Raw genomic sequence first — 17,574 nt, forward strand, 5'->3', positions numbered from 1 at the left:
CTGCTTGTGTGAACTCAACTGGCCATAAGACATACAAATCCAACTCCCATTCCAAACGCGTCGCATGCTGACCTCAGTTTTTGGCGCCAGAGAGTCATTTTCTTTCAGAAAAAAAAACTAGAACGGCAGTTGAACGACACTCAGACTTCCTGGCCTTTATTGTTCTGTGCTGTGGTCTCAAGTAAATTAAAGTTAGAGGGAGATCTTTGCCTGGTACTCGGGTTTGACCAGTGATATTTGGGAAAATGTATGTAACGGTCAGGGATTTCCCCTCGAGCGAGAGGCTTCACATGTGGCCATTTGTCACTCCATAATGTGCTGGCTCAGTGTGTGTGCGCTCAGTGACACGGCAATATTCTCACTGCACACACACAGAAGTGGTGCGTACACACTGTATAGGGAGATAATAGCTTTGCAGGGGCCACTGTGAAACCCAGCCAAAGATCTGTCCGGCTAAAGGAGCCATTAAACCGCACACTCACACATGAGGACTCACACAAGAACATACTTCATCACTGACGTGGATAAAATTAGCCACTTAAACACGTAGAAAGCTTTAAGAACACGGTTCCTTGGGCACACGTACAGCCGCGAAACAGGGAATTATAGTGCCACCGCATATCAAGCTCCTTTGAAAGGGATGAGGCCCAGTGCGAGTAGGAATCCAAAGTTTCCACCGAGTGTGCTTTAAACTGTCGTGTCGCTAGAAAGCAAGAAAAGTGCAAAAGGAAGAGGACAAGAGAAGAAAGAATAACATTATGACAGTGGAATTTACCTCAAGCTGTGGGGCACTTAGTGTTGGCATTTTTATTGCTGAATTTTAAAGACTTAACCAAAGAAAATCAAGACTGAATCTTGGTCTCAGAAAGGCTATATTATCGAAAGAATACAATTTCAAGTGCTTGATTTGTGGTTCAACAGCTGCTGAGTTGTTAAATGGGATCCTTGTCCAGCGTTTGTGCCAACAACCGGCATCAAAACTGGACCGTAGAGGAATAGAGGAATGCGGTTCCGTCCGATTCATCTCATTTGACTGCACATAACGCTCTCATTTTGTTGTGCTCCTGCAGTAGGCGCCCTCACTGACCCTCAGCTTTGCAGTCCCATCTGCCACAAATCACGATGCACCGACAGCTTTCTCCTCAGACAAATGTCTGCTTTTTTTTTGTCAAAGTCAAGGCTCCTGTCGTGCATCAAAGAGCAGCGGTGGGTGGCAACACAGCACTGAGGAGGCGACTAAACTAAGCTAAACACCATTCATTCTTCTAACATCTCCCATCACAAGCAACACGTTCTCACTCCGAGGAGAGACTTTTTCCTGCCTGCACTCTCTTCTTCACCGTCACCTTTGTTCACTCAATATTTAAGCCTTTAACTCTTTATGGAGGTCCAGGGCTGAAAAAGAAAAAGCTCAGATAGAAATTAGAACAGGAAAGTGAGAAAAGGCTGACAGGAAGTTGCACTTCTAATCACCAACATATTTCGCAACCTATGAGACAGTGTTCCCAAACAAGAGTCCATGTAAACATCTTCACCCGTGAAGCTTTATTATGACTCAACAAATGAACATCAGCCTGCAAGACTGGCGAGATTTAACCCAAGATTCCCTGGGGAGGTTGTACGGAAGAGGATTAGGGCCAGTGAGGAAAAAAATTGGCCGAATTCTGACTTTAATATCAGAATTCAGAATGACTTTAAAGTGAGAATTCTTCCTTTTTTGTTCTCAGACTTTTTTCTCAGAATTCCAAAGTGAGAATTCTGTTCTGACTTCTGAGATTAAAGTCAGAATTCCCACTGTAAAGTCAGAATTCTCACTTTACAGTCAGAATTCTAAGATTAAAGTCAGACAAAAAAGTCAGTATTCTCACTGTAAAGTCAGAATTCTGAAACATTGACCCAGTTATTGTCCAATGTAAATAAAATTCCTGCTGGAATCCGTCATTGTCTCATGCGTTTGGTCAACAAGGAGGAAATTCCCTGTGACAACATGATAATATTGCGTGCCTTGTTTCCTGTGTGTGTGTGTGTGTGTGTGTGTGTGTGTGTGTGTGAGGCAGCAAAGTGTGAAGCTGTTATCTCCGGTCAGCCGCCTGGGCCTGTACCCCAGAAACATGCTAATTAGTCACACACTGCCTCGCGGCTTGTAAAAATACAGACCCCGCGGGACCAAAGATATAAATGGGGATTTGCATTTAAGTCACATCATGACAAAAAAAAGAAATCAGTGAATGACAAAACAAAGGAATGAAAAAATGGGGGGTTTAAAGAGTAATTGTGGGATGGCGACAGGGAAAAAGTGGTGGTGTGAGAAGTTCAGCAGGAGCCAAATACATTCGCTTCTCAGCTGCTTTATGTATCTTTTTGTCAAGTTTGGATTTTCCACTTTGTTCACCAAAAAAAAAAAAAGATTACTGGAGAGGGGATCATGAATCAAAATGGTCCTGAGCATAATTTCAAACCCTCAACCTCAAAAAGTTAATGACAGGAATCACATGCCAATGAGCCCAAACAAAGCAGAGAGAGTGGTTTTACACACAGAGAAGAGTGGTTTGTGTAAGAAAAGAGGATGATCAGCGGCTCCTGGTGAGTGCTTCAATGTGTGCTCCTTTCCGCCTTTGGTCAATGAAAATAATATGGAGCGACTTCTATAAAGCAAATACATAATCCTACATTAACAAAGGAGACCTGCGAGTCAAACAACAGGAAGTGTCTCATCCCAAAACTGTCTAGTAAAAGGGTGTTCCTGTTTTTCATTTAATGTACCGTACAAATACACAGATAAATACGCATTCACTTTAAAATACTTCAGCATATACAGCCATTACATTTATATTCCGCTCTTCAAGGTTCATTTTTTTATTTCACCCTCTAGCCATTTGACATGGCTTTTTCTCATGGGCTGAAATAGCTGCTCTACTCTGCATCTCCGGCAAATGACTCAGCTCCCTCACTGTACTTTACGGTGCAGAGAAGAGTCATCAAGTTATCAACAAGAAGTGAAAAGCTGATCACTGCAGGAACTCAAAAGCCCTCTGTGGTCGTGATGGGTTGATGAGGTTTCATGAAACAGTGTCCTGATTTTCAGAGGCCACCAGATGGCGCTGTCTGCTGGAAAATGTTTGGACTTGAACAACTAATTCAATGAAACCTCACGTCATTTCTAAACCAAAAGCGCCATCTTGTGGCGACATTTAGGACACTGTTTCGTCGACCCAGCAATACTGTTTCATGAAACCATCTACCCATCACTATTCAGTGGGATCTGATGGACCCAGAGACGACGGCGTCCAAATCTTTTGTCGCTTTAATACATTCCTCAGTAAACAAAGGGCCACAATTCTCTCTCTGCATTCTGCCATATTGACTTTCTACTCACTTTTATTCACATTAAAGTACATCTGGTTCTGTTGACCCTCTTGCCAGTGACCTGACAACTGTGCATAACCTTGTCCAGCTGTCACCGACCTTGGCCCGCACAGAGACCTAGATGCCGATCCTCAGCGTACTGAGTCAGGGCTTAAATTCTTCACCAACTCAGAGTCTGGTTAATAATGTAGCCACAAGAATGAACAATCTGTGATTGAACTGTAAATATTTTGGCCAAAAAGAAGCTGTCTATTTTCCGCATTGGAAGTCCAGTAGAACTGGATTTTTTGGGCCTTACACGTTTTCCATTTAAAAGATAACTGCACTATTGACTAACAAAAATGTCTGTTTTTTGTCGTGGTCGATGAGACCTTCTTCTTTGGAACATTTCCCCTCGTGAACCTAAACTCTTTACTTCATCCATGAACCTCAATGGTTGTCTTCCTCTTCATTAGCTCCAACATTTGTCCAACACCATCTCACCTCTCCACGAATCCAAATCCATATTGACAGACAAACTGTCTGAAACTTCGGATGCTTTCATACCCCTCCATCACCCGTCACCCTTCTTCTCCACTATCCTTACAACTTTGTGCAGTTTGGTTCTTTAACAGTCGCATGAACTTCACTGCTGGATTCTTGCACTGAAAAAAAATAGTGGAGTGCAGGCCTCCGACCAACACATTTCAGCCCAGTGACAGACAACAATGGTCATCAAGCCTTTTCTTCTCCAGAGTCTGTGCATGAATCACAGTTCCACACCAAACAATCCAAACTACTGATGTTCTCACGCAGCCGCATAATCGTAAACGATTCATCACCGAAGTCAGCCAGAAGCCGAGGAGTCAAACTGACCCAGGATCCTTCCAGTAAACGTTTCTAAACCTTTTTATTGTTTCATAGGAGTGTTTGATTTATCCTCACAGGCCAGCAAGTGCTCAAGTCGAAACCCAGACTGTCTGATATAAGAGCATAGGATTGATTCCATTGAAATCCAGATGGGTCAAAAAGAATGGAAAGTAAAGCGTTGAGACCAACACAAGCTATCAAGACGTTTGAAAATGAGCCAAACAGTTCAGTGGCATTGTGGATTAGACAGTTTATGGACCCAGTCAGGACCTTTCTGTGCTCCTTCACATGGTCTCCTTGTGCTTGCATGGCTCCCCTCCGGGTGCCCAGTTTCCACCCGCAGTATGTAAACATGCATGTTGGCTAAATGTGGGAGTGTAAGGGTTACAGATTTTCTGTCTCTGGTTCTGTGAAAAAAAACATGACATTTCACACCGGCCCAAAGAGAGTACGCCTTTCTTTCGGACGCACTTCGAATGACAAAATAAAGTGGAGAAACTCCCTGCTCCAGAGGGAGTTAAACCTGGCTAGAAGGTCGAGTGACTCATATCTGCTTGCTACAATAGAATCAGGAAAATGGGTTAGAGCGCATCCTTTTTTGAGTCACGGTTACAGGTTAGTGTGAATACAGTGAGGACAACTTGGAAATCACAGCATCAGATTGAGGTATGGTTGTGTTTCATCTACTGCGAATTTCACACACAACTTTCTCCTTTGTTGAGGCAAGTGGCCAGATCAAAAGTGTACCTCAAGTACTCCACTGAGCAATAGAACAAAAGAAAACTGGTCTGATGAGTCTTTATACTTGAGATTGTGATGAGCATTTGGAGTAAACATTATGAAAGTACTGATACCTCTTGCCTCAGTCCAAGCTGCTGGTGGCGGTGGAATGGCTTGGGAGATGTTTTCTTTGCACACTTTGGGCCCCTAAATTGAGCATGCTTTAAACGCCACGGTCCATAGGACAGTGTTGCGGACCATCTCCATCACTTCATGACTACTTCCATCTCAGTCTGAAACTCCACCTTTGGGATGCGACGGTGCAGGAGATCGCATTGCAACGTTTCCTCGATTCTATACCGTGAAGATTTGAGGCCATTCTGAAGGTAGAGGAGGTCCAACGTGGCACCAGATGGTGGACCTAATAGCTGGTGGTTTGAGGTATTTGCCGAAACACAGATGGACGGAGTTACATCCACGGTCTTCTCATCCGACATACAAACATTCCTTGGTCATGTTCTGTTTTGGTGTTTTTTTCATCCTCCAGCTGTTGCCACCAGCTCATTGCGTGCGCTTGTACGGTACATGGGGCTTCACTCTTCTTGACAGGCTGCTGACTTCAGGGGCTCCCGAGGCTCAAGCAGCGGGGAGGAAACCTCGAGGCACACCCGGCAAACTCCGAGGGATTTAATTTCCAATCGTGTCAGTGAGCCCCTGAAGGGACGCCAGGAGGGGGGCAGATGGTGAGCTGTTGAAAAGGAAAAATGATTCTTCTACCTGCTCACGTGATTTAACCGTAAAATCTTTTCAGCTTCAAATGGGCACAATATGTGATGCTATTTAATAAAACGCCAGAAGGATGTCACTGTGTGGAGAGGTGATTAACTCGCAAACCGGCAAAAGTTCATCCACACATTTGTGCAACAGCTGCTTTTGTTGAATATTAAAAGGACAAGGTTCTCAGGCGGACGCAAACCATTAAACCAAACATGCTAATGAAAATCTTAAGCGGAGGATTTATGATGAAACTGGCCAGGAGTCGGTCTCTGGTGGTCCTGCAAATGACAGGGAGACTGATGTTTTAATTTCCGGAATTAAAGTCAAAATCAGTCCGTTTGAGTTCCAGCTTTTATAATATTTATTAGTTGAGACGTGCTGAGGGACATAACAGTTGCTCGCATGCATTTTGCTCAGAAATCATTACCCACTAAACAGACTCTGTCAGATTTGGGCGACCTGAGCTGTGCCGCGGTATAAATGTGCCCCCAGGTATGAGTTCTGATCAGAGGGGGCGCATTTTTCACGCACATTGTTTTTTTCTGACCACAGTTGTATCGCCACAGGACGGCTCCTGAGGCTGACAACGGAATGGAAAATTGCTGTGTTTTGGTGAAGAAACTTTGGCAGACAGAGATGTGGAGGAGTCGCAGTGAAGGTCGTGTTGAAGCTACCCTGAGATATGCTCTCCGTTTAGCAATGCATGGATTGTTGGGCTGAATTTGTCACGGCAAGTTTACATCTGTGGCTAGCAACGCTACATTTGCAGCTTGTTCCTCAGGTTCCATAATTCACGTGGGTCTGGACTCCAACACTTGGACTATGTTTGAAATTATTCAAGCCTTTAGTTCCACAATAAAGAGTCACATTCACAAGTGGAGGAGAGACGGAGCATGAAGTCGACCGATAGATGGCTCAAAGACACATTTAAGGGTTCCAACTTGCTCTTGTTGTCATGAGCTTCAGGTGAGGGTAGAGACCGAAACAAGAGATTGGGGGAGAATCACCATGTGATAAACTCTGGGTTTACAGTGGTGGATTTAGTCCCGGCAGAGGAGGGGTGTGATATTTTTCCAACTCGGCACACGATGCCGGGACCTAAAGTCAGTTGAGGTAGCCTGGGGATCTTGTCAGGACGTCTCCACCCAAGTGAGGTATTCCTGGCCAGCTCCCCGGGAGGAGGTCCCGGGAATTACCTGGGACACACTGGAAAGGGAAACAGTTCAGTCGAGAGGGCAGCTGCTGCAATGGATAAGCACAGCCAAATGACTGGAATCTCCTTCACAGTTTCTCCTGCACAAGTGTAGAAGCTGTGTAAAAGTTTTCCCGAGGCAACTTGGTGGAAGACATCGGAAATGTCGGAACCAAAGGAACAATCGCTAGTCAAGTCGTACCATCGAATTTGAATTTGAAAAAAAAAAATCTCAACAAAACACACCATAAATCTGTGCTTGATTATTGACATTGATCTTCTGCTGTTACAATAAACATGAAAATACATTTTATTTACCAGTGAAATATGGGGAACATCGTTTTTATTGTGTTGCCTCTGCCATAGTGGAGGTACTGTACCAAGAAGCCATTGCTGTCGGTGACTCGGACTGTCAGATCAATGTGTGTTCGACCATCGATGATGACGTTGGCTTACACGGTTGGTCTTACATGGTTGGTCTTACGCTGGAGACCAATGGAGATCAGAACTAAGATGAGGACCATCTGGGTACAAACTTTACAAACACAAATTTGCAGACATCCCCCTCCACCACCACCACCAAGTCAAGCTCAGTGGAGTAAGTTCTGAAAAAAAAAAAACTGGGGATCAGAGAGAGAAGCAGCACAGCAGGGAGTGTAATAGTAGTCAGGTGAGGTGGCCTGGGGAACCTGGCAGGATGCCTCCTCCCTAGTGAGGTATTTCTGGCATGCTAACCAGGAAGACACCCCCGGGGCACACCAGGGACACACTGGAGAGGAACACATTTCAGGGGAGAGGGAAGTCCAGAGCTCTTTGCATCAGCCGCTGCCCCCACGACCCAGCAAGTGCGACCAAATGACTGGAAACTCCTTTACCTCTGTCACACTAAATTAATAAACAAGAAAAACTTTGTGGTCCACTAGTAATTTCAAAGTAAATAAATGTATTTTTTCATTAATTCCCTTTTAATTACTCTGTGTAATAACAGTTAAAATATGCGCCGTTGTTGCAGTTCGGAGGGAAAATATTGCAGAAGAAATGTAAGCATTCGTTTTCATCATTCACCATATGAATACCATAAAATATAAAGCAATTTTGTTGTCAAATTTGACTGGAACTGCTGCTACTGCACCATATTTTTCTTTATTTATTTTTATTGTAAATGACATGTTTTCTTTGAAAATTCACATCCTCATTTTGCGAAACTCGAAACGCAAGTGCAACACGTTGTAGGTTTTACCTCTTTCCACCGATGGAGGGCAGCATCACTGTAATCTGCAGAATTCCCAAACTTTTTTTTTTTTTTTAGTTACCGAGAAACTGCTGCATAATTGATGAAGGGTGAGAGAAAACGCAAGTTGTGTTTTTCCTGGATGACCTGCTTTTTAAAAATACAATACGTGTGGTTTGACTAATGGCGAAGTAAATGGCTGAAATAATGGATCCGAGCTAAGCAACGGATTTATTTGTCCTGAGTGCGTGCGACTCAAAGATCCGTCCTTGTTTCTGGGAACTTGGTTCTGCAGACAGAAGACGTGTGACGAGTGAAAGTTCAGAACTGCCTCACTTTTTTTCCTTCGGTGACATCAACACACGGAGAGGGAGGATTTTTTGGGGGGGTCAGACCTGAGTCTCTCACTCGCACAACCTTCAGGCGCACAAGTCTGTCAACTTTTGTCCTGAGCGCAACTCTCACTTGGTTTTCACTGGCTGGCAGCGGAGGGATGTTCGCTGGGAGGAGGAGGTTCGACTCCACACTTTCACCTTGGAAACTTCAGGATAACCTCGAGTTTGTGAATGGGGGGCATTTTGAGTGATGCACGGTCATTTTTTGGTAAACTTTTCAACACTTGCTGAGCGCGTCATTGTCACTTCTTTTAATGGGAGACGCGCGTTTTTGTGACTTTCAGACCGATTGAAACTGGAGGAAACTTTGGATGAACTTTTGACAAGCCGCTTAAAAAAACACTGGTTCTCCTCACATCCCATGCTGGTTTAAAAAAAAATCCACGGCTGACGCTTTTTTAATTCTCTTATCAAGGATTCTCTATTTTTAATCGGAGTTTAAAGTGGATATGAAGCCTTGGAGAGGGGGGGAGAGGCGCGCTGCGCTCTGCCGGGTTTGGGCTCTGCTTGTCGCGCTGCTGCTGAGCGCTGCGTCGGTGGATGGATGTCCGCACAAGTGCAGCTGCTCCGGATCTCATGTGGACTGTCAGGGTCTGGGTCTGAAGACGGTGCCCAAAGGAGTACCCCGGAATGCCGAACGCCTGTAAGTGACGCGGATTTCAATAAATACGCCTGGGCTTTCAAGTTTTATGGGTTTGCTTTTGCCTTGTTTGGCTGAATTAAACTGAGTTTTGAGGCATCTTCCACAGCATACCTTATTTTCTATCATTTTTATTTGCGTATTTTACATAAAAAAGATTAACCATGTTAGTTTTTGAACTTCTTTGAGTCATAATTTAGGGAAATAAAACATATACTTTACATTTAAGACATTAAAACGGGGGAAAACTCGTTTGTGCTCAGTGTAAAAGTGATGAACAACTAGGGGACGAGTTATCTATTTTCACTCCCGTCAATCAGTGACTTTTTAGATCAATGATTGTTCGACCATCAAAGGGACATTCTTTCTCAATGCTGATGACTGGAACTCCTCTCTAGAATTTGGCTCCAAATTCCCAAGATTGAAATGATTCTATAGAAAATATGTGTCCACTTTCACCTCTTTTAAAATAAACTTCATCTGGCATCAGGGATTATCATCTAACATGGAAATAAACTGAGAATTGAATTTGAATTTGACAGCCTTAATGGGTCGGTGCAAAGTTCTTGGCGAAGATTTAACTACTTTGGAAACGGAGAGGTGAGAATTTGAGACTCCGTTGTGAGAGGAAAATACATTTGAACATGATGTGCATTGGCTGATAAGCAGAAGGAGCCGGTAGCAGGCACACTTGTACTTCTTTGCTGACACATTTCAACTGCTCTTGAGGAGGAATTCTGGCACGCAGCAAAGCCGGGCTAATAAACTGGAGAAAAAAAGTCCTTTGACAAGAAGAAATGCATCAAACCTCTTAGCAATTTTCTTGTTATTTATTTCATCTTCCCTGATATGGCTGTAACATCTAGGAACATATTTGAACCGTTATTCTCAGCCCTGCCTTTTCACCATCCCGACTCAGAAGTTGAAAGGACTGTGTGCGTACAGATTGGTTTGAAGGTTTGATAGTAAATCACTTGTATTTGACAACTCTCTGACACACAGTACAAGGCGGACTGACCGCAGTGACGGCGAACTCTGGCGCTCTTTTTCGAGAGCTAACAAATGACGCTGATCAGTGAAGGCAAAGACAGGCTCTTGGCTCTCACCTCAGGCTTGATTTTGACACGTAAACACCGCCCTTGGCCGTACACACACAGACCACGCTGATGCTGAGGAGGTATGGAAGTGATTATGCACGATAGCGAAGCCCTGCAGGGTGTCAACAACAGGCCGAGCTCTGAGACAACAAACTCGACCGGCAGGCTGCGGAATGAAGCGTCTGCATTGGAGGTGTGCTGTTTTGTAAGACCAAAAATATTGTGGTTTTTGCTAGCTGCTGTGATTGTGTTTCTTGGGTGAGCAGCCTTCTCTGCCCCAGAGTGACCTCTCAGGACCTGCTGGGTTTTGCACTGCTACTCCCCAAAGACATTTACACCTAAGGAAAATAAATAATTAGAGCGGCCTGTAATGGAGCGGCACGGTATTGGGGCTCTCTGCCTCTTCCTGCTGACCCCAGGGTGGCAACCCCTCCTGCAGCCTGAGAAACTGATGCTTTTCCGATCAAGCCTGGTCAGTCTATCAGTTGTGACTTTGCTCCACAGTTACATATCACTAGTGCTGGTCGACATACAGTGTGAAAATGTCCCGGATTCACTTTGCTTTGTTCTACTCTCTGCTGGAGGGATTCGTTGTACTCTAGTTTAACAGTCTAGATGTAGAAAGAAAAAGTGTGTTTTTGAGGTGGGGCGCTCCTCAACCCTGTGACCACAGTTCAATAGTTCAAGTTAGTCTTCATATGTATGCATCAATGCGTCTCATTTGCTAATATGTCTGCCTGGCGTACAGAGACACCCTGTAGACTAGGGAACAGTTATTACTCCAAAATAAACTGCTTATTACTACTTATTATCCAGTATTAAATTATTATAAAGTATTGATTTATGCCTTGTTTAGACTGACTTAGAGTTAACCCTGGAATAGTCACTGAAAATTCACACTAAGAAGGACCATAATTACCAAGTATTACCAGTAAATAAAGAAGTCAGTGGTTTATTAACAGTTCCATTCTATAGCTTTTCCAAAGTCTTTATTTATTGGTTGTAGCAGAAGAAGAAAGCAGGCAAAGACAGAGACAAAAGGCTGGCAGTTTGTAAGCGGTGAATACTGTGGAAATACCACCAACACCTCAAGTTTCCCCATTTGGAGAAGCTGGACCAAGTCCCTTAAAATCTTTCAGAAAATGATGCAAGTGTATTGTATCGCTGAATGAATGTCATGATATATATATCGTATCGGATATCGCATGGTGAGATTAGTATATCGCTATATATCTCCTCTTGCTGGCTTCATTCACTCCATATTTTGAAGACAGGCTAAACTCGACTTTATAACAGCGCCACAGTACGAGTGCAGCAAGCATTGGTTGCCTGCTGGAGGACCACACATCTCTCTGACTTCAATACTACAACAAAAATGTGTGAGGACGTTTTATTGAGCGCAAATCTGGACCTTGAAAAGAGCCTACACGAAAGGACATAATCAGCTCCATTTTAAGTTCAGCTTTTTAGTTGCGTTGTAATCCTCCCATCAAAAATCATAAACGCCAGAATTTCAGTTATTTATGTAACTCCGTAGGACTTTGCCACGTCTCCAGCCATGTGTGCTGAATAAAACCATCATGTACGACAGCAGAAAGAGCCTCCGAACAAGATGAAATAACTCCAGGATACGCTGACATATTACACCAGAATATACCTGCCTGCAGGGAGGGAAATCAAATAGAGGAATAGTTCATCCTCGTGGCCCCGGGAATAGCAACAGCGTGACTTCAACTTAATGTCTCGTCTCCCTCTGTTTATTAAACTGGATGCTTGATATTGAGTCCACCTGCCCGAACAAGAACCGGATGCCTGTTTTCATCACTATTGTAAACAGAGAATTTGGAAAGGTTAATAAGAGAGAGAAATGGGAGCCGGACACACACACACGCACATACACAACCACACAAATCTACAGATGACCTCAGGCCAGTCAAATCTGTAACGTCCTCCCTGGGACGCCACTTGAGACCTCATTTGCATCTAATTTGAGTGGAGGGCTTCTGGGGCCGGGGGAGGGGGGTGGAGGGGTTTTAGCAGGCTTAACAAGGCTGAGTAAAATGAATTGGGAAACAGTACGGCTTTTCTCTCGTGGGTCCATTTCTCACCTGCCCTTCAGGGACCATGTTTCTCCACACAAACACCCGGGGGCGCTGGGTTTCAGAGCCGAGCGTTCCCAACTGTTGCTCTTGTAGCTGGGAGTCAAATCTGAATGTTTGACTTGCAATCAGTTGGACTGTGACTTCGTGATTGTGTCCCAGGAAAAACTCACACCCACGTCAAACTTAAGCTTCGGATCCTCACACTAAATTAGTGTCGTGATTTGTGATGCAATGCACAGCAATGCTAGCTGGCTTTGGTTGTGGTTTTACTGAACTGCTCACTGCAGGCTTTTTGCTGGAGAGTCGCTGGATGCTCGGCTTTTTCATGCAGGATGACCTCAGTTCCTAATCTTCAGTGCCATCGCTCTGCTTTCCATGAAAAGGGTGTTTGATCGGAATTCTGCGACTTTGCTGTCGGTCCTGAGACTTGTATTTGATTGGTCAATGTGGCGTGGAAGATTGGTGATGGTGTGATGTTGTTGGCCCCTCAAAATGCAGGAAATAGAATTTCAGGGGGGTTAAAATTTCAAAATTTCTTTCTGCGTCTGACCCCCCCTAGAGGCCCCCCGCACCACATATTGTTACCAAATAGTGGGAGATCTTGTCTCAAACTTCTTGATAAAAAAAGTCTGGCTTACTGCCTTGACTATGTGCAGCAAACAGACGTTCATGCTATTAGAACCAGGTCTGCACGATATAAAAATAAAAAAAAGACTTTGTGGTTTATCTTTCATTGCAATATAAATTTTGATAATAACATAAACTAACAAGAATTCTGCACCGTTTGTTTTTTTTTTCTCACAGCAGCAAAGTCAATTTACACGTATATCACTTCCTTAAAGTCCATTTGCATCGTCGTATCTCGCTATGTGACTCGCATGTGCAAAAAAATGTGTTATGTTTTCTTCGGTTTGTGGTCTCAACCAATTTAACCCCAAAATAAAACTAACCGAACGAGTGAACGCAGTCAACTAGTCACAGTCCGGATAGTTGTGCAGAACCCAGAAGAAATCGCGACATACGTTGCTAGTCGCTTTTCACCACAAAAAGTGGATTTGGAAAGTCGCCAGATTCAACGACAAAGTCGCCATACTTGGTAGAAAGCAGGAAGTAGATATTTGGTAGAAGTACACAGCATCCAATATGCCAAGCTATAATCAAGCATAGGAAAGCCAAAAATATTTATTCTTGAGAGGACACAAGTCAAATTAACCGAGACATGAAGCACATTTATTTGGACCTGAAACATCCAGGAATCTTAGGCGTCAATGACCATATGACTTCAACCATAAGGGCTGAGGTTTTTGCTGTTTTGTGTCGTACACAAAGGACAAAGCCTTTCTACGTCGGCAACCTTCTGTGCAACATACAGACTTGTGTCGGCTAATATAAAGCAGTAGGCCAACTTTACACAAACTAATTTTGGGTTTACTGCCTATGTTTCTGTTCTTTCGCTGACGGCACTTTGAGAACGATTTGGCAGATTTTTTACGAGCATCACTTTGTTCAGTGTTCTATCGCCTCCCCTCTCGTGCTCTCCGTCTGTCTTTACATTCATAAATTCTTATGTCTTCCTTCACCCCACCTTTCTTACATCTCAATCTGCCCTTTGAACACGTACACCTTGACTTTGCCAGCAGCATCCCCACAGTGGAGATTTCACAGCTCCCATTCCTCCGCTCCTTGCCAACCTACCACTGTGCATAAAACGGTAGGACCCCGCTGCTTTGTGTGAAGAATGTGTGTGTGTGTGTGTTAAGTAGACACACACGTCCAAGCTTCTGCTTCTGGCTTCTATCAAAACGTAGTGTTGATTGGTCAGTAATACCGCCACGCCCTCGGCTATCGAGCGGCATTCCACGGCGGTAATGGACTCTGCTCGTGTGTGTCAGAACCTTTGGACGGAGCCAACCTGTCCATGTAGGAGGGCAGATAATTCCTACCACTTTTCTTGCTTCCTCGATTTACAATCTGTAATTTCTGAAGTGCCCTGTCGTTCGCTTTTGTTTGGCCCGACTGCTTTCCGCTGCGGTCGTAGCATTCGCCTGAAGTCGCTCCAACATTGTTGTGCTGTATACAGCGTCTGCACACAGCCGTCTTGTAAGTGAGGGATGCCTTCCAACTGTTTTAATAATCACCATAAATCTTGTGCTCTTTTGGCACGGCAGCTCTTTTGGAAACCAAAGGGCTAATTAGCGATTTTGTTTGCGTCCATTTTGTTTGTGCTGCATTTCTGTAGAAGTGAGGAAAAAGGCCCCGTCAGCACGCGGGCTTTGGGAAGCGTTGAACAGAATCCATCACCGACTGAGGCGTCCTTCTCTGTTATCGTGGCGGTGACGTAATGCGTCGGCCCGAGTGTTATAGCTGTAGCAGACCAGTCTAAACTAAGAAGTTAAAAAACCACAATGAGCTTGCTTTGAATGTCACGCCTATCGTCTGTGGCCATCTGGCGGTGGCTTTCCAGCACTCTTCCAGATATCTTTGATTCAGTTACGGGATGAACACGTCAGGGGGAGCCAATATTTCGCCTTCAATTCTAGGTCAGTGGGTGATATTTTCTCTTGCGGCGTGTGTTTAGTTGACCTTTTCTATATAATGAGCCTCTGCCCCGGGCTGCCAGCAGGCAGTGACCGCAGCATCTGCCCTGATGGGAACTGGCACTAAGCTGCGACATGAAAGAGGGCACACTTTTATTGGAACACATCTATAGAAAGTGAGACGTTTGTGTCACTTTCACCATGACGGATAAATGAATATGGTCTTAATTACACAGTAGCCCTGCATGACATAAGTTCATTCCTTGATCGTATCTAACCTTTCAATGACGTACCGTGACCGACTTCAATCTGATTTAAAATCTAAACCGAGGATGAGTTTTGTTTATAACAACACGGCGCTACTTATGTCGTTTTAACCATCATTTTTGCCACTGAGGATGACTCATTACATGACGTTAAATTGAACCAAAATTGCTACTGGAACCAGATGTCGGACTGTTAAACCCAAAATGGAACACATCTATTATTCTGAAGGTAACACAATTTTGTATTTTGCTGCTTATGAGAAAATAGCATCTTGGAAGGCACTGACTAAACGGCCTGTTATGGTTCATTTCAGGGTTGTTTTGACTCGGCAGGTCTGCCCACACCGCATCCATGGACCTCTCTAGGTTGTCTTTCCCTTCTTCATTTCCAACATTCGTGGTCCAACACTGTCCTCGTGTCCAAACCATCTGACCTCACTCACATTCTCTCTGACAACCTCAGCGTCTTCATCTCTGACTCTGACTCCTGAGCCTCATGACACGCCTCACTACTGTCCGAGGTGCGACAGGCTCTTCTTTCACAGATCACCTCTGTCAGCCATCTCCACCCTGTCTGCACTCTCCTCTTCACCTCCCTTGATCACTGTCCATGACTCTGGATTAACACTTAACCATTCTACTTCCTGTATCTTCAGACGCTCATATTCTGTTTTGCTTCCTTTGCCCCTCTTCTCCTTCTGCTCATTGTTACTATTACTACAAATTACTATAGTGTCAGCAAACATTATGGTCCTTGCAGAATCCTATGTATGCATCATGGAAAAGAATTTTATGAATCACCATTATTTATTAGATTTTAGATTAAAGGAAGATATGTAAATGTTAAACTCAGTCAAACCTTTGTCACACCTATATGTGAATTCAGACTTGGACCACAGGACGTGTGTTAGTAGTGAGGTGGTGACTCCATACATCGAATCCTTCCTAATGTGCAGACGCTTCGATAGCTTTATTTACGATACAGCTTTATTTTGTGCCTGCTGTGGAGTTGTGTAGCCGTCTACAGAGTTCAAGTTTCAGTCAGGACTGTTTTATGTTGTGGTATGTTCCACAGAGACTTCAGGTTTCCTCCCAACTTGACCAAAACATAGATGCCGTAATCTGAGACTTTAAATCTCAACTATTGTTTGTGTACTGTGTTTCAGCCAATTTATGTCAGTGGGGCATGAAAATTCTGATGTTTGAGGAGCTCTGTGCCGCTTGTGTTGACATGATTTATATCATCACCTCACAGGGCCACATATTACAAGCTATATGCTCTTCTGTTGAAGTACACTGTCTATGAAGGTTGTCTTTAAGTTAAAATACTTGTGTTTTAAACTGACCTTGTTCGGGACAAGAGGTCTTAACCTGATGAATGGGTTCGTGAAATCCTGGTACGGTGTGTAACTCTCTGCACAGTAGCTCCACACAATAGAGCATTTATTTTTGCCTCCGAATGCCAAAGTGTGTCATATCTGTCTCCTCCATGTGCCGTTTCATCACTCACTTTCTCTCTCAGCCTCTCAATCATCGTAGCCTTTCTGTTCCACTCGTTCTCTGACTTGGCCCGGCTTGTGGAAGCGGCAGTCGTTCTTGTCAAGTGGCCTCTCGGCAGCCAAATTGCTCCTCACCCCACCCCGTTCACTTACAGTACAGCAGAAGTGAATCCAGACAAAAGCAACGCGGCCTATAAACTCTGGAGAGCTATCCAAATACAGCGCTGGTTTATAGCCCCCTTGGCTCGTGACTCTGAAAGAAAGTCATGCTTGCGAAGCGGCAGCCTAATGTGGTCAAGCCAGAATGGTTAAAAGTGTCAACAGGAGATTAATTTCAAGGGGTTGGGTGGCATTGCCGCTGGAAAGACGGTGTTGACAGATGGAAAACAAAGTAGTAAGCGATATTAAACAATCCAGAAAAGAGTTTTGGGATGGTAAATGTGCAGAATGCAATGAAGTGACATAAGGAGAAAAAGAAAGTGACTAAATGACACAGAGCAGAGCGCTGGAAACAAAGGTCGGAGGACAGAGCTAGTAGTAAAAGAAGCTAAATCTTTATTGCCGGTTGAAGTCGTGGCGCCAACAATGGCTGGTGAATCAAAACCTGGTTCCAGCCAATGTAACACAGATGATTAGTTTTGGCTGGGTTTTTGTACAGTATGTTCTTTTTAAGTCCAGATGTCCAGCATTGCAGGTAATAGACTCAGAAACATATGGAAACATACGATCAAATGATCAACATAAGGGAGGGCAATATGGCAAAAATATCATGTCACGATTTTACATGTATTTTTGAGACTAGTCGGCCAGTTTCTGCTCAGTGCTCAGTTCTTTACTGACCTTCTTTTGCGACACGTCATTCTAATGTTGTGGAATGAAGAGATAAATCTTTAACATTCATTT

General features: G+C 44.0%; 1 protein-coding gene across 1 annotated transcript in view; it reads left to right on the forward strand.

The window, feature by feature from the left end:
* The first annotated feature begins 8,417 nt into the window (after positions 1-8,417).
* Positions 8,418-17,574, forward strand: part of slit3 (slit homolog 3 (Drosophila)) — a 236,512-nt gene continuing 227,355 nt past the window's right edge. Inside the window, exon 1 of the mRNA XM_053878275.1 lies at positions 8,418-9,173. Within this exon, the coding sequence (XP_053734250.1) occupies positions 8,980-9,173 (194 nt within the window). The 5' untranslated portion in view covers positions 8,418-8,979. The remainder of the gene's footprint in view (positions 9,174-17,574) is intronic.

This window comes from Synchiropus splendidus, chromosome 11 (genome assembly GCF_027744825.2).
Source record: "Synchiropus splendidus isolate RoL2022-P1 chromosome 11, RoL_Sspl_1.0, whole genome shotgun sequence".
Lineage (NCBI taxonomy): Eukaryota > Metazoa > Chordata > Actinopteri > Syngnathiformes > Callionymidae > Synchiropus > Synchiropus splendidus.